Consider the following 27,549-nt stretch of genomic DNA (forward strand, 5'->3'; position numbering starts at 1 on the left):
CTGCTTTTTCCAGTGATGATTTCTACCTCAAGTCAAAGGTGGTAATGGACAGAAACAGCCTGTTTCTCTTGAATTTTTTTTAAACCCACTCACTTCCCTTACAGAAAGGAGAACTCACACTGTACCATCCTCTCTAAACAGCCAGGAGCAAATGAGCTTGGGAAGGTCCTGCAGGAGGCTGAATTAGGTGAAGCACTGCCTCTAGTCCAGAAAAACCTCTTCATTTGTTTGCTATTGAGTAGCCTGATCAGGTATCTTAGTGACTGCTTCTAACATAACACAAGTCGCTCAGCTGAAGGTTAATTCATTGGAGTGGGTAGATCAGGCTGACCTCTTTTGGCCTTAGGAACAAAATCTGCGGAAGTGCAGTTTCAGCTGAAGCATCACAGAACAATGCAGCCCTTCTGCTCTCCCGGCCCACCTCCCTGTGACTAATATCCCATTTCTTGTTTGGCTCTTCCACCAGTTCTCTTCTGTCTGACTACGAATGACAAATCTGAACTCTTTGATAATAAGGACCCTTATGTGTTTATAAATACACATTTCTTACTTAATTTCTCTTAAAAAATATTTAAATGACATAATTACTTAAAAAAAAAATAAGCTCTGAAAGAAAACTGAAAAATGTTCTAAATGCCCCAAAATGTCATTGATTTTTCCATACTTGGTGATAATATTATGGAAATTGCATTTTTCCGTGATATTCATTATCTTCAAAATCAATTTACTATCACTGTTTTTTTTTAAATTCAGATGCATTATAAACAATGAAAGTCTCATTGCTCTTTGTAATGCTTCCTACACTATTAAAAGGAACAGCAGGTGTCCTCTTCAATTAAGGTATTTACCAAATCCCTTATCAATGCACACATGCTATTTTTACAGAGAAATTAAAATACCCTTATTCTCTACAACTGTGACAATTTTGGTAAAGTAATTATTAAAAGGTCTAATAAAACTTCTAATGTTTGCAGGTTTTAAAACATTAAAAAAAAAAAAGAGGTGTCACTCCTGATGGTCAGGCACTGTGTTTAATCAATCCTTTCCAAATCAGATGCAGAATGATCAGCAGAATATTTTGCAAAAGGGAAATGGATTTATACTGAACTTGAAAAAGGAACCACTTGCTTTCCAGCCACATACACTTCAGAAATATTCCGATCATCACCTGAAATAACATGGTCAAAACAGAGATTTGCACATAAATCTATGCACTGATTTAATGAATAAAAATTATGCAATCCACAAAATCAGTTCTGGAATACATCATTTGCAGCGACCATTTCCTAGGACTGAGAAAGTTTATTTGGAGAGAAATAGTCAGGGATACCACAAAGATCAATGGATGTTTTAAATACCCATGCTTTTTTTTAAGAAATGAATAGAGCATTCAGCTGCTGCAATGGTGTCATGGGTTTTCTATGTATTTAGTAGATTCAAACCCTGAAAATATTATATATCTGTACAGAAAACACATTGTTGCATAGTATCTGAACTAACCCAGGTACTAGGCAGCAATAAAGCTGGTTTGCCTCAGCCAGCTTCTCAAAAAGCAAAAGCCTACTTAGAGAATGACATAAAAGTGGCAAGAGGTAACATCAGTTACCTCTACATGACAACATAATGGGCAGCGCAGCTCTTGATCCAGAAGATGCCCTGTAAAGGGGGTGGGACTGTTTGGGTTAGGTTTTGTTTGTTTTAAAGGCCATCTTTTTTGTCTGGGAGTAAAAAAACACAATGGCAACTGGTCTGCAGAAGTCCTTCTGAGCTGAACTGGCTCTTAATTGGTGATTAGCATGTCAGTGTTACTTTACTGTGAAAGATGATTTACCTCATACTGTAGATAAAAATAGGTGTGGTAATAAATCTGACAAACTTGGTGCATCCGATGATTTTAAACTGTTTAACTATGTCCCAAAGAACAAAAGTTAAACCATTTAATTCTTACTCAGTATTTATAAATAAATATTAATAAATGTAAGTAAATGTAGGTTTAATTAATGTAAATGAATATTAATATTAATAAATACTACCATGTTAATGTTTATATACAATGTAAATATATATATTTAATTACTGTAAACAAATGTATATCTAATTTTCTATAAATAAATTGATTAATCTCCAAATCAATTTAAGCAATTTTTGATGTATGAAACAACAAGAGAATTTGATGTGGGCTGAGAACCAGAACATACCTAGATACAGGAACTTCTGGACAGTGTCCTATAAAAAAACAGGAGAAAACCAAATTCAGAAAGCAGTATCCGCTATCCCAGATGATAATTATTTGAAGCTTGAAAGAACTGAGAAAAATAGTTTTCCCCAATATTCCTACTAACAGTAAAATCAAAACTTAAGTTTCAGTAAGGAGGCCATATGACTCAGGAAGAAAACCCTGCACAAGTTTGACAGTATAAATAAACACATGCCTAAAACACAACACTTCTCCTTCCTTTATATTTTTAGAGTTCTCAAATTCATTTACTTTTTGAAAAACAAGATAAAATTGTAAGCATTTTAAAGTCCTAAGAACTGCTAACTTAGCTAAAAAAGTTTAGACTTAAATTGGAAAATATTTTTTTTCAGAATTATTTGAATTAGGAAGAAGATTTAAAACTTATATTAATCTAATTTAGATTATTGTGTCTGAAACAGATTAAGGAACAATCACCTCACCACTTATGCCCACATTTCTAAGTAAATGGTGACATTCAGAATAGAGACGGCGATACAGTCAGTAAATTCAAGTAGCTGTTGTTCGTTACCTTTTTTGATCATAAAAAGTTTTTGTATGAGAAGGTGTGCCGATTGCATAATGCCAATACTGCTTATATGTTTGCATAAAAACTGTGCTTTCTACTCAAATTAGCTGTCTGGAGTTCTTGCTTAAATTTACAATAACAGTGCAGTCAAGGCAACCTAGCCGTTATGTGGGAACAGGTTGCCTTTTTTTGAGTTTCAAATGAAAACTAAACTGCTTCTTCTTGGCTGCCATTTGTCACTGCAAACAGCTAACTCTAATTGTCAGCTTGGGCTAATGAAACATGCGTTAAAAAAGGTTACATGCATTTTTGCTCATGGGGATATGGGACTGTCACCGAGGAGAGCAAGGTTCTGAAAAAAAACAAACACTGAACCTCTTGGGCTGAAGCACAGACAGCAGTGGTGTAGTACATGTGGTTCCTGCTACTGGAATAACTGTCAAGAGACTTATTCTGGCAGTATCATGGACCTTCCCCACATCATTTCCAGTAATTTTTTGGATCATTAATCCTGTTCTGATCACCTCAAAATTATCAGCAGAGAACAAGTCAAAAGGGCAGTCTGAAGCCTTCGTGTTGATTAGCAGTGCATCAAATTCTTTGCCAACCTCAAAGTTCCCAATCACATCGTCTAGTCCTAGAGCTGAGGAAGAAAATAAGGTCACAAACAGATCTCCAACATAAGCCTCTTTCCACCATGTGGAAGCACCTGGCAACTTACCTGAGATGTTCATAATTAAAACTACAAGAATTTAGGTGACTACAAGGAAAAACATGAAAGCAAATTCAACAGTGAGTATGTTAGCATCCGAGGTCTTAAGCAACTTCTCAGTAAAAACATGCATATTTTGGTGAATTTCTGAAAGGCATCTGTTAAGGGTAAAAGAAATCTGAAAAACAAGGTGAACCTCTCTTTTCATTTTTGTTCTTTGAGTGTTCTCCATTGATTTTGTGTCATTGCAGATCTGATGTATAGGCCACTAACTGTTCGAAGTAGAATAAAAATCATCTACATTGCAAAAACATTAAAGGTCCAAAAGGGGTAATGAAATTAAGTCAGAGAAATAGTAAAGTACCTAATAATATTCAACTTGCTATGGTAGTATTAGATTTAATTGTTTAAACAGTTTAAGCAACTTTGACGAGTTGTATAGACCTATTAAAATAGTAGCACATAATAATATGACAATAAAAGATGTGTGCAGAGGATAACTAAGGGTAATTAGCAGGAACAAAGAACAATATGGTGTGGAAAAAAATCATAGCCAGATCCAAAGGTCTCATGTCCACCTGTAAGGCTTGTCTTGTGGTCTGTTATTTAGCTTTGTTATTTCAAAGCTTCATTACAACCTCTGGCTCTCAGGTCCACAAGCACTGAAAATCTAGTTTTGTCTTCAGCAACTGGGTTCTTGCAAGTGCTTAGCATACCTAGAGAGGCCTTTGTGTCTCCTTGGAAATGATTTAGGATAGTTTTAAGTTGTACAAAGTATCTCTGTATTAAATCAACTTTTCCAATACTCTGGAGTTAAACTAAGTTATCAAAGGGGATAATAGCTGCAAATAATTTGTTCACTTGTTTTCAGATTGCTCCTGTCTGACAAAGGAACTTCAGCCTTCAGTGAAGCTCGTGTGTGGTAGGAACTTCACAACACCTTAAAGATGTTTAAACTCCTCCAAATGGTGAAATATTTTGACTACCTACCAGTTTCAACTAAAATGATTTCATATTCCTTCAGGTGTGTGAGTAGCATGCGATTTTTAAATTAAACGCCAGAGGGTGACAAGTGCTTAGGAGTCTCAGCAAAGCAAATTATTGCAACAAAGAATCCCTCATTTAAATTCCCGCAAACTGTATTTGTCCAGGCTACTGGAAGATTGTATGAGCAATTTATATTCTACCCTTGAAAGTGATTCAGTATGGATAAAACAGCTCAAAATCAATATAAAAAGTAAACACATTACTAATTAAACCTAAGAACCCAGAAAAAACAAGTGCAAGAGTAGCTGGGAAGGGAAACCATGTATGAGTTTGGGAATTTTGTAAGTTTTCCTTTCCATATCTCAGTTAATTTATTCTCATCTTTTATAAGAACAGCACATGTTGTGGGAAAAATATCTCTCCTTTTTTGTCCCCTACCCATTTTTTGTCTTCTCTATTTCACCATTACACCTCCAGAAATTCAAATACAGTCCTGAGAAGACCTGTTTGATGACATTTTCTTACACCTTTTGAACTTCCATTAATAGTTTCCAATGGTGTTTTCTGACAACTACAAAAATACTACACTGAAAAGACTTGGGACCATTTCTTTAGCAGGTAGTGAGCTCATTTCTGCTAACAAAAACATTAATAAATTTTTACTTACATGTGGATTTGCTCTCTGCTAAATCATACAAATTCCACTAAAACTTTGCTAATTGTATAAATCAGTACGTGCATCCTGATCGTGACAATACATGCGAGTGAACCAGAATAACCCATATACTATATGACTACATTCTGCAGATGCAACTGTGTCTTAAACAACCATGGTGCATATCCTGTTTAAACTTTGTGCTTTTCTCTGAGTGATTTGCATGATATTTTGATTTGCGGGAAGGACAGTGAATCTTACTGGGAGCTCAAAAAGCAGAAACAAAATTAGAAACTGATGACAAACAGGATGCATGATATGCTAATTGCACAGCTTTTCTTCTAAGTGTTGGTTGCTGAGAAAACAAAGTCTTTCAAGTTGGTGTGATAAACACACAAGCACTAATGATTAAGAAGTCTGAGGAACTTTGCAAAGAAAATGTACAATCCTGAAAGATCATTAAGATTCTATTATTAAACTCTCAATACAAATACTCTTCTGTAATGAGCCTAGTATGGGTATGAGGGAGTGAAAGATATCTCTGCCCAGCAGGTACCATTTTAGACTTCACTCTGGCACCAGAAAATCTGTGAATTCAGCCACCTTTTGAAGACAGGGCGATAAAATATCAAAAAGAGCTGTAGTTCTCTGTGTACATCCTAAAGAAATTTCTTCTTACCTTGGCTTCCTCCTAGAGTGGCTAGTTGAAAAGCTTCTTCAAGAGTTAGCCCTGTTTCATTCACTTTATTGATCTGAAGGCTATTAGATGCTATCATTGTTTTCCTAATGGCATCAAGCATAGAAGCTGAATATCCACCGGCAACATCTAGAAGGGATCAGACTTTTAGAAACAAGCTTTGGGAATAATTCTCTGCATTAAGTGTCTATGAGCTTTAATTAAATATTACACTTTGGCAGATGTGGTAAATACAAAAAGTTTTACTGCTAAGCACTGTCTCTGAGTGTATAATTCCTAATAAAGGTGCTCTCACAAACAAAGTCAGGTAAATAGAACACAGAATAACAGAAATCTGAAAAGTTGTTGTTCAAGTCCTGTTTACTCTCACAACAGGAACAAAACTTTCTTCATTCATTTTTTGTTTTCTTTTTAAACACTTTTGGATCAGCTCTAGATTTCAGTATTCTAGACTTCATTACTCTAGATGCAGTGGGGAAAAAAAACCAGGTCCATAAGTCGGACACATGCGGACTTTTAAATACAAACGAGTAGGCATGTTTTTGTATCTCCCACTGGTTTCCAAAATAAACTATTTTCACAGCAAACTACTGACCTGTTCCAAGGCCAAGCTTCACATTGTGTTTCAGGACCTTTTGCACATTTAAGACACCACTGCGCAACCTGGATTGGAAGAAGAAACTTGTTCTGTGTGATACACACAGAGAAAGTTCAGGAAGAGTAGGGCTGCAGAGCTGTTTCATGACAAAGGCTCTCAGAATGTATGCAATGGATTGAATTTATTAAACTAGGATGGAGCATTTGCATTCAAACATCTGAAAGACGGGGTTTAATCACTAAAAATAAAGGCAGTTTTTCTCAAAAACTCCCACAGATTTATATTTATCTGCTGAAAACAAGGTCTCAGTATACCTGTGAAAAAATCCAAATATGATGTAAAGTATATTCCAGGAGATGAGAGGTCATTTCATGAGCTCCAGTAAGTCATCACAAACAAGATATTGATTATCTTAAAGGCAAAATGACTGTTAACATTTAGTACAGTATCCTGGCTGGATACCATACAGTATCTCATTTCTGCTTAATAGAAAGAAGACTATGTAGCCCATTCCCATTTCCCCAAGACCTGTGCATTCTTTGGCAGGAAGGGAGATGGCCTGAATCTGCCATTGATAGAACAGTCAAAAGAAATAAAGTTTAAAAAAATAAATATTTTTTATATGTGTGTACATATAAATATATATATATATACACATGACTATATTGAAAGATCACAAGTCAGTCCAGAGCATACCATGCAGAAATGGAGCATGAATGGTCATGCTTAATCCAATATGTTACTTCTGGTGGAATGGGGTATCATATGCATAGCCTTGTAACAGTAGGCTGGACTCAGGGTACTATGTGAACAACAGCCTTTTTTAACTGCACACCATTCTTTTTTTTCTTTTTTTTTTTTAACTTACGAAAAATTAGAATTGGGGCAATGTGAAATTGCAGCTCCACGAAGACTAAAAAGTTCCAGCTCTTCTTCAGAAAGATAACAGGCATGAGCCATCACTGTCTAAAGAAAAACAGAATCACCAGTTTACTCAACATTGCATTTACTTCAGTGCCTGTGATTTTTGCCGAACTGCTTTTAATAGCCAAAAGGACACCTGTTTCCACCAAGGGAAATTAATGCACTTCTCAAAACAAGCTCTTGAAATCAACAGGGGAGAAACTCTCATTAACTTCAGTATGCCTGACATATCACTTCCTCAGCTTTTTTTTCATTTCTTAGTGTAAGAAGATAGGGTGTTGGCTCTTGCAGTGACTGCTGTGACCTAAGAGCTTCAAGGAATAAAAGCAAGAATTCCCCAGTTGCCCGAGCAGTGTAGTAACCTTATGATTTATATTTTGTAGCTAACACAGAGATTAAGTCCTGGGGCTAGGAGTACATCAGATACAATGGAAGATGTATGTACTCTTAGCATGTTTCCAATTGTCTCTCTAAAGGTTTGCACCAGGTAGATATATACATATATATGGAATATTCTTTAATCAAAATAATCTAATTTGTTATGCAACTGATTAATGACTTTTATTTCTTGGCCTACACAGCTGTTTTTAAAAGTAAGTTCACAAGCAGTATACATAAAACATAGAAGTATAGGATAGTATCATTTAATAGGACATAAGCCAATTATTCCCAGATAAATCTACTTGGAATTACCTCATATGCCAAATGCCCACTCTAAGAGAAGAGCAAGAGCTCTGTTAGGCCTTGCAATCTGATGATAAAAATGAGAATGGCACAGGGACTGTTTCCACTGAGCATCACCTAATAGCACTGTACCCTTGCCGTCTCTGCTCATCAAGCTCAAATGTAACTGAAAATGCAATGAGAATAACCACATCTTAAGTTAAGGACATACATGTTGTAGCTGCAGAACCATATCCCTGCTGGTCTGTACTTCTTTTTAAAATGAAGGAAATAGCCACAGCTCTGAAAAACATACTTTTTAAGCATTAAAAAAAATCAATTTGGTGTCTTAGTTTTGATGGTTGGGGAGGGGGGAATGTCTGTGGTTTTGTTATGCTTCTGTTTAATAGAATGCTTCTCCAACCAACCAGGAGCCTGGCACCAGAAAGCACCACTAACACTGATTTTCAGTGACCATTTTCAGTGCTGTGCATATAAAAGTCTGACAGAATTAAGATCTGTGTTTTTGCAGCACTAACATTCTCTTTAGTATGCTGATGCAACAAATCAGTGTGCGTAGAACTGTGCAAGAGAACAAAAGTATGTACTGCTTACATACTTAAGCAGTCCATATTGATTTCTCAGGTAAAAAGGACTGCAAATAAGTAATTTACTGGGGTACATTTTCAAAGACAGAAATGGGAGTTCAATAGCTAATTCCCAAGATGTTCCCAGCTGCCCTTTGTGCCTCTGGAAATTCTCTCCTAAAATTTTAAATCAATTTGACTGATGTTTAAGCACTCTGACTGTAGTTAGGCTGTTCATATTCACTCTTGGATGGGCTCTCCACTATCTAAAAAGGTGTGCCCTGACACTCCAACATGTATTTCGTGCAGGCTGGTATCAGATCTGCTTGCATTTATCTCACCAGCATAAACCTTTAATGAATTTCAACCCTTCTGGCCACTGTGCCTCTCAATACTTGGTAAAATCATCTAACGAGATGAGAGCGCTTTAGGGTACTTGGAACAGTAAAGTGTACCTGTCTGTGAGGTTCACACACAGAACCCAACAGGACAAGCTGCTTTTCTTTGGAAAACTGCCAAAAAATGAAGTTGGTCCTACTGTAACACCATAGAACGAATCTTCAGGCAAAACCATTGTGCAAGAACATTGTAATATAAGGATAACTGGGTACTGCCCAAGAACTACCAGCTCCTACAATACCAGCTTTACCTAGTCTCCTTCCGATCCCACTGCCCCATTTCTCTTTGGAGCCCCTGGAAAATGGATCAGGGAGCATAAAATACTTTTATTGTTCATCTCCCCTAAAAATGCTTAGGAAAAGTGTGGGATTGTCTAAACTTCCAGCACCTTGCCCAACACCTGTGCAATAGAAAACATAAAACCAATTTACTTTCCCCCAGATGTCACTGACCTTGACAGTACAAACTTTTCAGGTAACTACAGCTAACCATCATATTATCTACATGGATAAATCTAAGCTATGCTGGGGAAGTTTTTATGCAGTTACCTTGCTGGTTAGCAGATTGTTTTTATCATACAATTCAGTGTAATTCTGGTAGGCAGGGAACATGTTCTTCACAAGTTTGAGTTCTTCTTCGTTCTCACTAATATGACTCTGCAATAAGAATTTATATAGCAATGAGTGCTTTAAATAGCATTAAACCTGACATTACAACCTTCTGAGCAACACACTGGTGCTAAACATACAATGATAGAAACTAGTATTTGTAAAGCCCATAGTTAGATCTAGTCCTTCGGTTTCTCTTTTCATCAGAGATCCCTGGGACCCAAAAGAGTAGCTCCATTTCCTCTTTTAAATGTGATATGAGATGGTATGCATGGACAGTCCATCCCAGTAGTTTGGTGACATAACGGCCACTTGGTATTTGGCAAATGTTAAAATAAAAAATTAAATAATACATATGACTGTGAGGTAAAAGAGAGAACCAGCCTACCGCAGCGTAAACCCTGGGATCAGGGCAACGTATAGGTATCTGCTCCATGTGTGTTCAGATGGACTGATTAATTCCTGGTCTCAGATAAAAATCTGATCCTCCTGTACTCCCATTGGAGCATATATTTTCAAAATGCCCACTTTGTAATGACAAAAAATCCTAGTGTAGGGTAGCTTTAAAACAGTATATGCTTAGAACTGTGTAACCAAAAAAGAAACATCTCAAAGTTTCAACAGATGTGTAAGCTTTGAAATATCTCTTTTTTAAACATAGAAATTTCATCAAATTGGAAATCCTACAGCTATGTTAACAATGTTAAGTAAAATAGGAAGATGAGTAATTCTTTTATCTACTGAAATCTGCTCTGTACAGAAACAGCAGAAGGCAGAGGGACAGATGTAACAACCTTGGACTAGGAAGAGCAACCTTTAGCAACTCAAGGGTTGCTCTAACCCACAATACTGGGTGCCAGTCTCCTAGTGACCATGTGCTGGAGCTTGCTGCTGAGGCTCATCCTTCCAGCTATGAGCCTTCTCATTTCCCGTGCAGGTCACAGTGTTTTTGCAGGGTACCATTAATAATTTCAGAGGAATTTAAAACACAGGCTCCAAGGTAAGAATGTGGTTTAAGTGTTTTGCTGATATTATGAATACTCCCTGGTCTGTATGCTATCTATCCAAACTATTTAAATTGTATACAGAGCTCTCAGAGCTTACCTGCACATGGAGATCACCAGCCTGTGCTAAATCACCAAGTGCACACAGCAAATCCTCTGTGCAAGAAGGGCCGAAGCGGGGGGTTATTACAGGCTGTACCCTTGGATACTGAAAATATTAAAAAGACATGCTTGGGGTTCTACATCTATATATCAGTAACCACAATTAAGACGAGCATTTACACAGCAATTACCTTTTGTCTCCATGGCTTATTGCTTACTGCCAACTCAAATTAAACCGTGTAGTCATTTCCTTATTTTTATTAGAAATTTCACCACAGAAACAGAGAATCAAAGGGGTTTTTTTCTGAAAACAGTTTTAATGAACTTTAGTAAAGAAGTTATTTTCATTAGAACTCTTTCATCAAGTCACTGAGATTTTACCAGACTTCGGAAGAAGCACTTGATGCTTTTTCATATTTGCTGACAGTCCAGTATGCATTACAAGAAATAAGTCAGATGAATGACAAGACATTTTTCTGAGTCCTGCTTTTGTGAATATCAGAGATGTAATGATGCAAAACTGCAGAGTTCTGTAAAACCAAAGCCTTTTTCTTGTTCAGTCTTCTCCACTCATGACAGCAACAAACAGTCCCTACGCTCCCTAGACAGGAAGATCAGTGGTAGCACCAGACATGATATGCAGTAGAAAACAGTGGAGAAGACACCAAGACTAGAGCTACAGATGATCACTTTACACCTTGCACTTCTGGATTAAAATTTTCATTAAAAATAGACAATAGCATTACAACTCTGCCTTCAGTCACAGGCAATAGCTGTGTATGTGGCACCACTAGAAGACAGTATATGATACCTTGGTTTGCAGTTTCTTATACCAACTCCCAGATGCAAGGAACTCAGGACACTGCAGATTAGCTGACTTTACTAATACATACAATTTAGGCATCAAGGTCTAGGCATCTGTTCTTGAATATTTTGAGATACAAATGTCAACAAATTAAGCCATTGAAAACAAAAAGCTGATAAGAAAAGTATCCCTGCTTGTAATATTGGAGTGTAAACCTCTGTCTTCACCTCAGGAACGTAAATCTGAATTTCTTCAGAAATAGACTGGAAGACATGTGCTGACCCAAAATACTAATTTGGTAATGGATTAGTAACTGTACCGTAAAAGCACTGATTTCTGCTAGTGAGAACTTCTTTTACTAGTCTATTTATATACCACAGAGTTATCAATTGACTTCCACCTATCTTTAACAGAAAATTGTCCTTTCTCGGAAGCCGAATATTTTAAAGTCAATAGAGAACACACACAGATCATTACTCTGCTGTGCTCTGACCAGACAAAACTGAGTTGACACTGTTACAAGTCCATTTCTCAACAACATGGCTAGCAGAACATTTTTCAGACTGATGATATGTGTCTACTCATAGAAAGATGTATATTTATTGATTTGTCACTAAGCCAGCAGAGTTTGTCAGAAGGATTAACTATTTTGTATATTCACACAGCATTTTCTGAATACAGAAGTGAATACAAAGGAGAACTCCACTTACTTTCTTTTCCAGTAGTTCTTTAACAAACCTGAAAAAGGGTAGAAAAAAATCTGTTATAAATATGTCATCTGTGTTATAAATTATGAAAAATATAGAAAAATATTTACTTATATACCCTATTAAGCATTTCAGACATAGATAAATTTTTTACAGAAAGTTGGGCCAGATTCTCAGGTGAAATAAAAAGAATCAACACAATGAAGTCAGGATGGTTACACCAAATTATGCTGGTTGTGAATTTGACCCTCAATATGCAGAATTTTTTTCATTTGCAATAATTAACATTAGACACATGGTAATTACTCTGAGTTCTCACTGAAAATCAAATACATGTTGCATTAAATTAATTGAAAATATAAATATAAGCTACAGCTGCAACATTAGAGAAAAAAAAAACATTTAAATTTGTCTGTCCGTGAATTTAAATTACAGCATTAAATACATTCTATTATTTAAAATCCTATTTTTAAAAGGTACTGCAATATTTCATACCTCACTTACATAGCTGCTTATGTCCTCATTCACAGAATCACAGAATCACAGAATGTTAGGGATTGGAAGGGACCTCGAAAGATCATCTAGTCACTTAAAGGACCCTCGATTTTCTGGAAATGCTTATATTAATGTTAGTGTATAGATTATCTACTTTATGGAAAATACAGTATAGATTTACTTACTTTGTTAAATAAAAGAAGCTACCTCAGGGACCTCTACAAAAAACCCCAAGCAGTCACTATGGATAATGCAGATGAGCAAATAAAACTTCCTCTGACTTGCAGGGAAGAAACTATTTGAAAACTCATATGCACAGTGTATGCAACTCGTTTCCAAAAGCTAGTCTGAGATGGATTCTGGACAGGTTCTCTATGAATTTTAATGTCATAGTTTATACTCAGAAAAACACGTAATTTCGGTCACAACAAACATTGAATCAAATTTGTCCAATATCTTCAGATGGAAAAGAAAATAGTGCTGGGGGCTACGTTCACAACACTGAAGGTGGTGCTAGATCATGAGCTGGAAGTGAGAGACCTAAGCTAAACTTCTGCAATGACCAAAGGAGTTTGAGCCCACGATTGTCTAACTTTGAGAGCCAAAATGCAATGGGAATTAGGTATCATCTATCTGTCCCTCCTCTTACTGATTCACCTGAAATAACCATAAAATATTCACTGGAGCAGAAACTGCAACACAAGTATAACTCTCAGGTGATAATCCAAAACCTCCAGGTGGCTGTTTTCATTGTTTTTCACATTCTTTGAACAGTGTCAGCATTGTTTCAAAACTGAAATACCTTTCTCAAAACACCCTTTACTTTGTTGGCTTACGTACTTATGTATGAGGAAAGAAGCTCAGGTTCAAACCACTGTCTTCTGTAGCAGAAGAACAGATTTGAACATGGGTCCTCCTCTTTCCAGATGACTACAACTATTAGTAGCGTATAACATATTCTAGATTTCAGTTCCCTGACTTTTTATTCAACCCTCTTTGCAGGAGAAGGGTAGATTCAAATTCTTGACTTGAATTTAGTTTTAATACATGAAGCACTTGGAACTGTATATTATTTCCATGCATACAATATAATTATGTCCGGAGGTTAACTGTAAAGAACTGAAATCGGTGTAATACATTTTCTGACAGTGTGACAGATCGTATTTCTTACATTCTTTTTTTTAAAAAAAAAATAAAAACGTTGCCCTCTTTCCCTCTTAAAGGAAGAGCTTTTTCATTCTTCTGCAATTGTTTTGCTGCCATTCAGGCCTCATGGGGCAAGCGCTCCTGAACCACACCGACAAGAACACAGCTCTCTTCTCTAGACAGCTCTGGAGTACTTGTGGCACACTCTCATCCAAAGCTGAGAAACATTTGTTATTAGCACAATCACATGAGAAGGCAGTTGGAGGCATGAGACAGGTATTTAAAAGAAAGCTATTTAGATCATTTTGAAGCTTTAAAAAATAATCAGAACTGGAAGTTCTGCCACTTTCCGGCCCATTCATCAGGACTCACGCTGTATTACAAAAACTGGGGATTTATGTGAAGGAAAACAAATGTTAGTAGAGTGCAAATGACTAATACTACAAGTTTTAAAAATGTCTTTAAATACAAACACCATTAGAAATTAACGACTGTTTCTAACTTTTACTGTTAGTAAAAGTTCTTCTTGCACGATTTGCAAAAATAAGGTAGCAACTTCACGCAAGTGCCATAGGATGTTTGTATTACTGTTAGGTATTTTCTCTTCCAGCATGACATTTGAAACATTTATACAAGTATATAAATAGTCCCGTGAGAAAAGCTGTACGTCTGCTTAAGCATTTTCTGAGCACGGATGCAAAAGACAAGGGAAACCTAAGACAGCAGGTTGCCATACCCCAATCTTGGGTCCCCTCTGCCATACACATTGCCTTGATTTGATTCTCCTTCATTCTCCCAGCTGCAAGTTAGAGTAATTTCACTCGTGCTATGCTGGAGGAGAGTAGAACCACAGCATGCGTAAAATGGGGTATAAGAAAGCTGACTCCTACACTTGAATAAAGCTCAATCCTGAATGGGGGAAGTAAATAGCTCAGAAGTTAATGGGGCCAAAGGAACTGATTGCCATCCCACCATCGCATGTCAGGTAACTTCACCTCCACTCACAGACCTGTGAAGGCAAAAGAGGAGGCAGAAAAAAGACAACAACATACACGTATTCTCTCCAAACCCTAGAGCTGTAGCTTCTCCCTTTCTTTGGAAGAGCTAGAGAGAAACTGCTTGGGCTGTGCAGCAACTGGGTATGCAGGAATTGCTAGAACTATAGGAAACAATACTGTTGTAAGAAAAAAAAACTGTTCCTCATAAATTTACACCTGTAAATTCTTAGTCAGCTTCAATTCACTTTTCAGATGTATGAAAAAGTCTTATTTCTAAAGGTTGTGCCATCAATTTAATCACCTTACCTTTCTGTCTCTTGGATAGAGTCAGCAGTAGCCTCTTTGTATTGGGGCACACTGTCATTCATATCCATGCAGACTTTTCCAACAAATGCTCGTTGACCAAATTTATCTGTTGAGATGCATAAGAATATAAAACTCAGAATCACTGGTTCTCAAAAACTGCTATCAAAGCCTGTATTGAAATCAAAATAGCAAATTCCACCCCAGCCAGCTTCATTTAAAATGAACAGAATTTATGCTCTTTTCTTATCTTTAAGTGGGGACCATCCATGTGACTTTTAAGGCTAAAAAGGAAAGAGAAAAAAAAATTAAATGGGAGTTCTCATCTTCCACATTAGTACCCAACTTTATAAATGTTATAATTGAGGACTAGATTACTGTAGTTTAACCACAACCAGAATTCGTAATGGTAGTATATGAAGACCGCTGTGCAGTAGAGGATGAGAAACACCAGTATCAAAGTACAGTAGCTTAGTAGATGATTACCCTGACCTGAGAAAAGGCACAACAATCTCAGCAAACCACCTCTCCTTGAAAGAAAAGAATGAGGTTCCTAACATGCCTCCGACGTACAGCGGGATGGAGAAAATTACCAGAGCTACTTCTGGCCTCTTTCTTGAAATTTATCTGTGCTAAGACTCAGAACTCATGCGTAAGACTTAAAGGAAAGCATATAATATTAAATTCTAAGCTTTTAAACATGTTTCTAAATTAGGTCTCTTTTGTCCACTTTTATTGTCTGAGTTGTTGAATACAAAGGCCTCAAAGTTTTAGGTTTCCCTACAAAATCAGAAAGACTAGGAAATTTTTGATGGAAACTGAGATTCTCATTAAATTGCTCTGCTTTGGGAGCTGGATGAGCCTTGAGAAATCCTGCAAGAATCACACCACTTTCAAACAGCAGGCATTCGCAACGATGAACAGAAGGGAGGGATAAGATCCTGACACAACTCCCACTGTTCTGGTTTCAGAGGGTGTGTGGAGATTTTTGTTGTTGATTCCCAACTGAAACTTCAGAGTATCAGGAAATTAATGCACTGAGTGCACCTCTTGTCGTTCAGCCCTTTAATCCTCAAATAGCAAAAGGCTAGAAAGAGCAGAGAACTGCAGCTGACCAGCATCTCCAGCAGACCTAATTCAAGCTCAGCCCGCAGCTGATTTGGGAACGAACAGACTAGCAGAAACAACAGCAGGAGGGAGGTGGTTAAGTGAACAAGGGTAACTAGGGTGGATTTGAGGGACACAGTATGACAGATACAACAAATAAAAACCAAACTAGTAGAAAGACAGATCCCTAGCTAGCCTAAAACTCCTAAGCTCTGTTTCCTTCTACTAACAGTCTGTGCAACATCCTTCAAAACTGTTAGTCTTACCTATAATTTCAGCAAGAAGAAGAGAAGTATCCGTGTAAATTGTTGCAAAGTAGCAAGCTGCAGTTGTGCCATTCTTTAGAGTTCGTCTCTATAAAAAGAAATCAGTTTCAACAGTCTGGAAAAAAAATCAAGCTGCCAAAACGCAGAACAGGCAGTCTGATTTCAAACCACGAGAACATTTAGTTATTGTGAAATTGTGCAGTGAAGTGGGAAGGTAAAATACAGGTTTTTAATTTCATAGTAGCTTTTTTAAGTCTAAGGGTTAATAAATACAAAAATTCCCTTCCAAATCTATACAGGATTTTAACAATGGCTAAACCCAGAGAAACAAGTCTCTATTTCCTTCACTCAAACTGGAAATAAATTCTGACTTATATTTATAAATACAACCAACCAGGCATTTATGTTATTTCCTAGTTTTGAAAGGCTCTCCAGCTTTCACAGTGAAGCACCGTTTACCTAACACTAGCAAAGCAAGGCTTTTGGGAAAAAGCAGTGGTTTTCATTTGGCCACTTGGTGTGGCTGGAAAAAATAGCTAGGCTTTCATGTATAAAAACCCTTTGTTGTCCCTGAACACAAAGTAAGAAACTTCAAGGTAAAAGTAAACTAAGAACAACTGCTCAGGGTATAATTTAATTATTTATTTAATTATATCATTTGAAAGGAGAGCATGGTTGATACCATATTACTTTTGGGTGACATAACAGTAAATGAAGAGCCATTTAAAGTTATATTAAGTCATGATGAAATTTATAGCTTCACTTAATCTTGGGACTAATGAATACTATATTGACTACCCATCCAACATACAGGTTTAAATGACAATTTTGGATTCTGGCTACAATGTAATTTGAGAATTTTGTTTTATTTTTTTAATGACATAGAAGGTGGGACTTCCAACCCAACTTTTGAGAATGGCTAGAGCTAATTATTTGACAAACATGAAGCCAAGCTCTGTCTTTTCCATACACTATCCAAATTAAAGCAAATAATTAAAAATATGTCTTTACGAGTTCCTTAAATGAGTCTCAAAAATAACAATGTCATTACTAAGAAAGACCTTTGTCTTTCTTAGCTTTTAAAATGCAGAACTCGCTACTTCTGGATTCCTAACGTCATTGTTAAATGAAATCTAAAAAGATTCTGTTTCCAAAATATCAGCATGATGAATTGTCTTTCCTAAAATTTGAGGGATCAGAGGACGTTCCAGCTAAAATCTGGCAAATTTCACCTAATTTGTTTCTTTTTCCAAGTATAGAAAGTGTTTATTGGAAACAGAATTTTGATTTGAAAAAAATCATTATGTCTTCATTAAAACTCCAAAAGTACAAAGATAGATAAGAAACACTATGTGCTCCCTGGAGGTTTAGTCCTGTTTCTAACAGCTGAAGGCTACTATCAGCCCCACGAAATATTGTGGAGCAGATGGTATTCTGCAGCATTTGGGGGTGAAGACATTTTCCTGACCTTGTCCTATTTGACACACATGAGGAGAGCCTAACCATTGTGTTGAAGCTCCTACAACTAACATCCATCTCTCAGTGGCAGTTATTTTCCAGGTGATGTTATTAAACTCCTTGCACAGTGAGCACTTTAGCTGTGCTGATGTCACCCAGTCTGAACTGACAGAGACAGTAACAGTGTGTTGAAGCACACAACTGGAAGGTGAGTCACCTCTATGTTTTAAGTAGCTGAAGGCATGTGTGCTTGTCACTAGTGTTTAATACCCAGCTGCTCCTAAATGTTTTTCTTCTGGCAGACAGCAGAAAGTATTTTTTTTTTTTAAATTTGTGTGGCAAGGACAGTATAACTATTGATTTCAGATTCACTACGTTTTTGACAACACATGTTGTCACAGTATTAGACAAATGCAAGGCAACTTATGCTGGCCAAATCATTTAATCTATTGAAGACATTTCAGTCCACATATTACAGGACGCATTTCAGTTATAGGACAAAATCAGTACTCTGCAATGTGACCTAGCTGTATATTGTTCATCAAGTAGAATTTGACCTTAAAGCCTTTATATTGCTCAGAACCCGTGTAGCTCAAACAACAGTCTCCTCTTTGTGCCACAATACCATTGACAGACTTCATCTAAAGCCCCTGCAGTGAAAGATATTCCTGCTACAAGGACCTCAGCTGTAGACACGTCTTCCTTAATTACCCCAAAACACCTCAGATTTGTTGTCTGTGAGAAGCATCTTCTCTTTCATGCAGGCTTTGCAGAACACAATTTCATAATAGAGGCTTTTTGTGCAGAAAAGGATTTCTGATTTTTTTTCAATTTTTCAATTTTTCAATTCCTCTGAATTTTTTTTTCCATGCTTGGTTATTTCTGCACTGAGGTTATCAGCATCTGCTGACTATACTAGCTCTGAGAGTACTCTTAAATGTTGGTCATTGTACTCAGATATCAGAAAAGATGATAAACAAGTTCATTGTTAACCATGTGATTAAATGAACTGCCTTATCAACAACAATAGAACAAGACTGGAACTAGAAGGGGACAGAAAATCTTGGCTGGCAATTAGAACAGTGGCTATATGGTTGGTTTTATCTGGTTTTCATTACATTAAAACATGCTCTGCTATTTCTACTGACTTTCTGAAAACATACACATATTTCACAAATATGAATGTCGTCAAGTAGGTAAATGGCATTTGCAGTACTTACAACAACTCTGGTGTACACTTCTTCTGCAAAATCACTGTCTTTGTATTTGGCTTCTGTTGGGAATGTGTACTTAGTCAACCACTGCAAAAGAGGTAGATCTACTCTTGTACCAGCAAATGAATACTGAGGGGCATGAATGTGTGTGTCAACCATTCCTGGCATGAAGAATTCACTAGGGAAAGAAAAGAAAACTATAATAGTCCAAAATGTGACAAAATTTTCCACAGTAGAGTAGTTTTGCTTTAAACAATATGTTTGAGCAAAATCCACTGGAGTACATGGCAAGTACAGATTAACTTTTCTCTTTCAGCATCAGTCTATCAACTCCTACTCTACCTCCACCCATTCTCCTTTTAGAGTATGAAGCACTTGAATAACTTTTACACAGACTTATGTATAGCTAACTGAGAGAAAAACAACATAAGAGCATGATGAATCCAATTATCTTTAATATTTACCCAGACTAAACACCAACAAATAAAGCCAAACTGACTTCACAGTAACTAAAATTACTTCACCGTAGAATCCACCTGAAAAAGAGAAGATTTGGTCACAGTCTTGTTTCCTAGTATGGATATATTTGGAATGCTTCTAGCTGCCAGATCATTATATTCACAAAACTGTACCTTTCACAGAATCACACAGAATCACAGAATGTTAGGGATTGGAAGGGACCTCGAAAGATAATCTAGTCCAATCCCCCTGCCGGAGCAGGATTACCTAGACCTTATCACACAGGAACGCGTCCAGGCGGGTTTTGAATGTCTCCAGAGAAGGAGACTCCACAACCTCCCTGGGCAGCCTGTTCCAGTGTTCAGTTACCCTCACCGTAAAGAAGTTTTTCCTCATATTTATGTGGAACCTCCTGTGTTCCAGCTTGCACCCATTGCCCCTTGTCCTGTCAAGGGATGTCACTGAGAAGAGCCTGGCTCCATCCTCATGACGCTTGCCCATAACTTTGTAAGTCCCAGTTTTCCTCTACATTATATGTGTGTCTCTCTCTATATATATATATTCAATCAATGAATCTCAAGGTTTAATGGAAGGAGAGCCACTGTGTCTACAAATGCAGACACGGACACTGGTGAAAAAAAATCTCTGCTCAATATCTTGACAGGAAAGGTGTATTTACAATGGAACCGTAATATTGTTTGTTGTCATGTAGTGTTCACGCAATAACAGGGATGACTATATCAACATTACCATGAAGATGCTATAATTATTTTGTTTTGTGCTGGAACTCTATAGAGTACAAAAATTCTCTCACTCCTCTTCCCTTCTCCCTGACTACTGAATGAACAGTGATTTTGTCTCTCTGCAGTTCCCCTTCTTCCTGTTTTCTTGCATGCTAGAAATGCTGAAAGGTCTTTCTCAATCTGATCCATATTCCCAGCATCTTCCATTTTCCTCGGGCTATTTCAAGTGAAGAAAACATCTGATGACTCATATATTCTGTATGATTAGCCTTCCAACAAAGCATACAGATAGATTTTTTAACAACTGAACACTAAACCAATGCTGCAGCTCTAGATTCTAAGCCACAAGTTGTTTACAGTCGTGCTACTACATGCAAAGTGTAGTAGGTGCAATCCAAAACTATTTCACTTCACCAGAAAGGTGGGGGATTTCACTGGCTGAAGAAGAAAGATTCGCTCTAGCTGCAATACAGTTAGAAATCCAAGGCTCTGTGTTTAGGAAGTTTAAATCTTCTAATCTTATTACTTTTTATTAGGGAGTGTGTCAAAGCCCAAGCAATTAAGTTATATATCTGCAGTGTTAGTGTCACCTACATTCATTAAGTCTAGAGTTTTGAGCTAGTTAGGCACAGCCTAATGTTTATAGAATGTAATCTTGAGAAAGAATGTAACTTACTTCTGTAAGCACAGAAGAGGTCATGTATGAAAGCTAAATATGGCATTTTGTACTGTGCAGTGTATATCAGCCAGCACAATTCAGTCCCAAACCAAGCAATGCAAAAAGCACACAGACTGTTCACCCTCCAAGTCCCATCCAGGACGCAGGCAGTCCTCATAGAGCTGAAAGGGAGTTTTGCCCATGAGATTGGATTTAATGTGCTTCCTGCCAAAACGTATTCAGAGACTCGCATTACTTCACTCAGAGAATAAACGGCATTTGCTGAAATTAATCTAAACAAAACACGTACTGGTTACTCAGTTCTCTTATGTCAGATGTTTTGAATCCCCACTTCTCAGCCAGTTGCTCATGCTGATCAGTTTGTTCCAAAAACACAATCTAAAAGAAAGAAAACATAGTTAGATACTTTAAACCTGTATCCCACATCAGCTTTACATGAAGGCAAAATGAGTCATATCTCAAAACAGATTTTACACTTACTACAAAGGTGATGATAGGTTTGCATTGAAATAGTTACCCTTCCTATCAAGCATGATTTTGAAATACCTACTCACAATCCAGTGAATAACCGCACCGACTTTGTAACTTATAAGAAAACAATTAATTCATTCTCAAGCAATACAGAATGCGCAGAGACAGAAGTGCACAGACTTCAGTGTCCACTGGCATTCCTGTAATGTACCACCATGTCAGCAGTACAGTCATTCATTGTGGAGGTGTGCAACAGCATTATGGGAATGCAGTTACAGTATTCAAAACCAGAGGGGTCAAATCAATTGCTTTGCCTAGGACTGACTGGCACTGAGCTAAGTATTTTCTAATTTTCTGCTTGTGGTGTTGATATTGAGGTTTTTCTATTTTTTAAGTGCCTAGGAAGATAAAAGAAAGTGAGGGCAAAAATGCAGATAATATCTTCATTTTCCAGAACAGACTAAAAGCATACCTAAGATCTTTATTTATTTCAAAAAAACTACAGTCTGGAGCCTAACTCAGCCCCATTTAATTCCTAGAGCACATCGACTCCACTGCTCCCAAGTTTCTGTTGCCAACTCAGAATTTTAGCACACTTTCTGTTTATTTTTAAATTCCATGGTATTTTAATTTACAACATGACCCTTGGCAGCTGAATTCTCAACTCTTTAATTCTCTGGTCTGGCAATAATAGGCACGACAACTCTCCAAGAAACAAAGAGCGGGAAGTCTAGGCACTGCAATGCCCGCTACAGGCTCCAGGTGGGATCTGGGTTTCCACAACACTTGACAGAGCAGAGGACCCTGCTGCCTCCCCCAGCCAACGACTCTCTGTCCTGGACTTCCAGGAATTCTTGCTGAAGCACAGTTTCTGCCAGAAACCAACTCATGGTCTTCTAAGTCCCTTAGTATAAGAGCTCGTTCCTCTGAGTTCAAGAGAGTAATCTTACTACTATCGGCTCCTGTGAAGATTCCCACACTGAGGGCCTGTATCATGCTCATGACAGCACTCCCTAAGGCAGAAATTAAAAAAAAATATAAAGGCAAGATCCAATAGTTGTAAAAAGGCAACAGGAAGAAACTTAGGAGGAAGAACAAGAGGACCAAAAGAGCACTGTTTAGCAGTTATTTGCACACTCATTTTTTTTATGTGTATGGCATCACCTTGTGAGAAACTAGCCTCAGTCTGAAACGCCAATTATAATTTTGGTTTATTGCAAAGCAAAGGCAAAACAGCGCTGGGTGCGAGGGGAGTCACCTCACCACAAACTCGCACACCGAATAGAGGAAGCGCCTGGTCTTTTATCTTACCGGGTTATACATATGCAACGGTCATGATATACATATTCATTATATTTCCTAGAATAGGCATGTTTTTACAAATGGTTTCCCAATATTGGGGGGGTACACAACTTTTATTACTGTGCCTGTGTCAGTTCATGCTTGGAGGGTCTTTTGTAGCCCCTGGTGGTCGTTTGGGATGAAGTCAGGAGTCTTCCTCAGTATGAACTTTTATCCCTTGGTTTTACCCGTGCGCAGTCCGTTACCTCGTTGTTGGTCAATCTTTCCGTTGGTGTCTTCAACAGTCTTGTGTACATCTGGATTTCCTGACCGTTACTCATTGCATCCTGTCTTCTGTTCTAAAGGGTCTAATTCCCCTTATAGATTACCTTATATGTCTTTTTGTCAGCAGCTTAGCATTTTGCGGTTACTTGCTTATACATTGCTAATCAGCCTCTATTTTCTCCCCTTTGTTCTGACACGAGTCATACTTTACTCTTCACAATCTTTTGCATTTTCTATTTTTTTCTGTAAAGAAAAATAAGCAAAGGCTGCTAAACTGTAGAGAAGTTTTTGGCTGCCTAGTCTTTTAAATGCACATATGGCTTACATGATTTACATTGCCTAAAGAGCAGATGTTTCAAAGTTTTAGTCAGAAAAAAATTATTAAAATCATACTATATAAATAAATACCACACTAGCAAAAATTGCAAGGATATTGTAGCCCATTAATACTTCACATGAAGCAGCATCTCTCTCCTTCTAAAGAGACATACAGCCAGCTTAATTAGCTATATATCTGCAGAGGGCTTAGAATATGGATCTACTGAAATTTCTGATGAGCAACAAAGAAAATGTCACTCAGATGCTGAAGTAAAAATGGATGCAGAATGAGTAATGTTAGAGCTGCTGAAAAAAAAAGAGGGGGGGTAGGAAAGAGAGAGTGAAACATGAAACACCAGATGGCAAATTCTGGAAACAGGCGTTGCCATGGAAAAGAAGTGGCTATTATATACTCTTAGGGTACAGATAAATAAAACACTTAAATCATGGAAGAGTGATATGTTTCAAGGGAGCTGGACACATGAAATCAACCCTAAACCTGACACCTTGTCCATGACTGTTGAATGTGACTACGGATGAATCAGCAAGACATCTATACTCTTTTCAAACAAACTTCCCCGCCGAACTCCTTGGTCACACAGGAGATGTTCCCCATTGCTTTAGGATGCATTTGCTCTGGCCACCTTTCTAATGCTGAATGCTTTAAGGTCTTTGAGGTCCCAGGCTTGGACATTTGCTTGAGTATTTGCTTGTACATTCAAGGTAACCAACCTGATGCACTTTAAATTAGTTCTGAACCTTAACACTGTGAAAGCAAGAAAAAACTCTACAGTAGAGTCACTACAGAGTCAAGAGAAGTGCTCAGGCAAGACTAAGGCCTTCAGGTTGTAAAGAAGGGAGTCAAGGACAATAACCAGCACTTTGGGAAAGGTGTATCATAACAAGCAAGATCACCGGCTGCTAACACCAGTGCCCAAACGCTTCATTCAGTTCTAATGTGTCACTCGTGTGATGGGGCTAAAGGATCCAAAGACAAGGAGCTGAGACCCCCCTACCCTGGTGCCTAACTCAGGCATTTTTTTTATTCCAAGAGATGCCCAAAGCTCCTTCATCAATGCATAGCTGGTCCACTAAACTATGCATCAACCCTGATGTGGTAAACCCTGACTGCCTCCAAGCACCACAGTGCAAATAACTTTGCTACCAAAAGAAGTGAACGATACTGGCTGAAGGAATACAGGGGTTTTTTTTATCCAACAGTGCCTGTGTTACTTTGTTTCTGGCCGTCATTCATAGATGAACATGAGTAAGGGGTCCATCCTTCTTTCTCCTCCTGCAGGCTTCCCTTCCCTCCCTGCTCCCACAATGATTAGCTGACTTTTGCAATTAGACACATGACGACTATCGCTTGCCTAGTTCCCAAAACTGGAATGTGAGGCTAGATGGGAGACAGGAGCACTTACTAGACCCACCTCCTGAACAAACAGCCCAACCTGCTGAGAAACGCTAAGCAATGAACTCCAGATGGATGTTGGCTCCTTGGTACCCTCCTCCTTGTACAGCTAACACACGTCACTTACTATCCCAGTTGGCTTAAATCAAACACTTATGTTTGGCAGTACTTAACCGTATTAATTCTTATTCCGCAACTCTTGCTCTTTTCATGCCTTCAACAGGAGCTTTTAGCTTAATACTTGTTCTATTTACTTAATATTCTACTCAGTTAATTACACCAACATTTCAAAGATAACTCACATTTTGCACCTGTCTCTATTTTCTTTACCCTGAGGAATACTACTCTTTCTAATTTGCCGTTCCCCAAGAGCAGCACCACACTGCTCTGCAAACCTCTCCATTAAACACAGTCCTTATTTTGCTAACTTAATGCTAACTTTGGTCTTCATACCTGACAGCAGCGTTTTCCTTGCTACAGCTCCCTTTTCAGCTAGAGGCAAAGCAGAGAGCTGACATTTCATCTGTGGCCTTTACCAGCCAATTATCCCCGCCACGTGCAGTGGGGGTCTGGGCAGTGTTTCTGTGGGGCTGGTTGTATGCTCCTGTCCCTTGGAGGACAGACAGGGACTCATACTGGAGCACACTGGCTGCTCACAGAAGCTGATCTGTTCAGCCTGTCAGGGACCGTGAAAGATTTTTCCATGATGGAGTCAGCAACATAAGGCAAAAGAATGATGCCTATTTAGTTAAACTTACTTCTGTGGGAGTAATACTGAAACAGTTTTGGCGTAAATTTGGACAATAAAGGTAAGCAATTTTCTAACCACCATGTCCTTCTTGAAAAGCCAACTCTTCTGTGACTGCAGTGGAAGTTCTGCATGAGGTTAAATTATGAGTAATAGGCTAAAGGGTACCAAAATGCACTGTATCAGACCCTGGAATAGTAAAATGCCAAGAATTTATATTAAAAAGAGAAGAAAATGAAAGTCCTTATTACTGTATTCTGTTGGAAATTTTATTTTTGGACAATAGTATTTTACTGGAAATTTTTTTTAAACAACTGCATGGGAATGTGCCAACTTATGCAAGGAAAACAATATCCAGTGAATCCTTGTTCACTAGGAGAAGGGAAGAGAGTGACTGAGAGCACAAATCCCTAAGTATAGCTTACTAAGGTACTTGTTTTTCAAGAAAATCACTTAAAGGTCTTGATTTCCTAAGGATGCTGAGCAGGGACCCTTTTCTGGAAATTGTCATTAGAGAAAGCGGGATGGGATATGAGTTTCTGCCTCCTGCACCTGAGTTACAGAAAGCAAACCCTTTTTTCTTTCAGCTCTATTGTTTTTAGTTGACACCAGCCAACACATAGTTATGTAAGTTTTTATTCCCCTCCTGTACATCAAGATACAGCTTCTCGTAGACTTTGCTATGCCTTGCACCAGACTCCTCAAGAGCTACAAGCGGGCGGTCTTGAAACAGGCCCTCATGGACCCCTATGAACAGAGAAAATAAACATTGTAAGGGCTCAAACTGTGCTTTGCACAATTTCAAAAGCTGCTGAAGCCTGACACACTGAAGCCTGTTACTGAGCCACAAGAAAGAAAATGACCTTTTTAAATTATATATAGGGTACCTATGTATGTTATTGAGTCTATAAGAAATTACCAGTCTACCTACACAACATGCACTGTGAAACTGAGTTTCATCTGTGATATTGCTAAGGGGATGATGCAGCTTCCCTGCCAGTATCGATCCTGCGTTATCAGTAAGTGCAATACTTGTTTTAAACTTGGCTTGTACCACTATCATAACGTCAGCATCTTCCTAACCATTTATGGGCAAATGCCATGGTTTTTCTTGTGACAAGAAAAAAAAAGCCTCACTCAGAAGGCTGTGCATGGCTACAGGGGACACACTGCAATTACTCACAATCATTATTTTGATACTTAAGAGAATGCAAAACCCACTTGTGAAACTGAAAGAAAACTGAGAGAACCTTAAAGAATGCCCGGTCCAGGCGCGCTGCTGGTCTGGAAACATTTAGAACACTTCAAAAACAGATCCAAGCTACCTGCAGACTCGTGCCAAGGAGATAACTTGCCATCCCAGTTACCTCCAGCTCCCGCAAGCATGAAACCCCTTCCCCGCGGCTCTTCTCTCTCGCCGACCGGAGCCGAGTACTTCGGATGCGAACATTTCCCACTTTCCGCCTGCAGCGGGGCGGCGGCGGCCCTGCCCCTCACCGCCCCCGGGCCGGGACTCGGGACCCAAAAGGGTCATTTCCACCCCGAGCCAGGGGACACTGGGGCAGAGCGGGGCACCTGCAGACCACCGCCCCGGCGGAGCGGAGTGGGGCAGCTCGGGACGGCGGCTCGGGCATCTCCCCACGCTTCCCCCGTCCGCCCGGACCATCCGCCCCCGCAGCAGCCCTTCCTTCGCCCCCCGCGCTCACCGTCCCGCTCTCGTCCACCCCCAGCAGGTGTCCGTGAAGGATCTCCATGGGCGCGGGGGGGTTGGAGTGCACGAAGGTCCCCCTGAAGACGTGGGCGAGCGGCGGGGGCAGCGGGGAGCCCATGGCGGCGGCGGGCGGGCTGGCGGCCGCCGGCGGGGCTCGCTTCGCCGTGGCGGGGGCGGCTGGCAGCTGCCGCCCCTCGTTGTCCCCCGGTGCCTGAGGCGGCTTCCTGGAGCTGTCACCAT

At 38.7% G+C, this 27,549-nt stretch overlaps 1 protein-coding gene across 1 annotated transcript; it reads right to left on the bottom strand.

Annotated features, from left to right (window-relative positions):
- Positions 1-728: 728 nt before the first annotated feature.
- On the bottom strand, positions 729-27,549 carry GDA (guanine deaminase). Its single transcript, XM_068423120.1, has 15 exons — positions 27,479-27,549; positions 27,305-27,443; positions 21,371-21,459; positions 19,207-19,378; positions 16,529-16,616; positions 15,159-15,264; positions 12,217-12,244; positions 10,700-10,807; positions 9,536-9,643; positions 7,283-7,380; positions 6,412-6,479; positions 5,799-5,945; positions 3,290-3,408; positions 2,199-2,226; positions 729-1,168 (listed from the first exon to the last, which is right to left on the bottom strand). The coding sequence occupies exons 1-15, from the start codon at positions 27,547-27,549 to the stop codon at positions 1,098-1,100; spliced, it is 1,440 nt and encodes a 479-aa protein (XP_068279221.1). The 3' UTR covers positions 729-1,097.

Source organism: Nyctibius grandis, chromosome Z, assembly GCF_013368605.1.
Source record: "Nyctibius grandis isolate bNycGra1 chromosome Z, bNycGra1.pri, whole genome shotgun sequence".
NCBI lineage: Eukaryota > Metazoa > Chordata > Aves > Nyctibiiformes > Nyctibiidae > Nyctibius > Nyctibius grandis.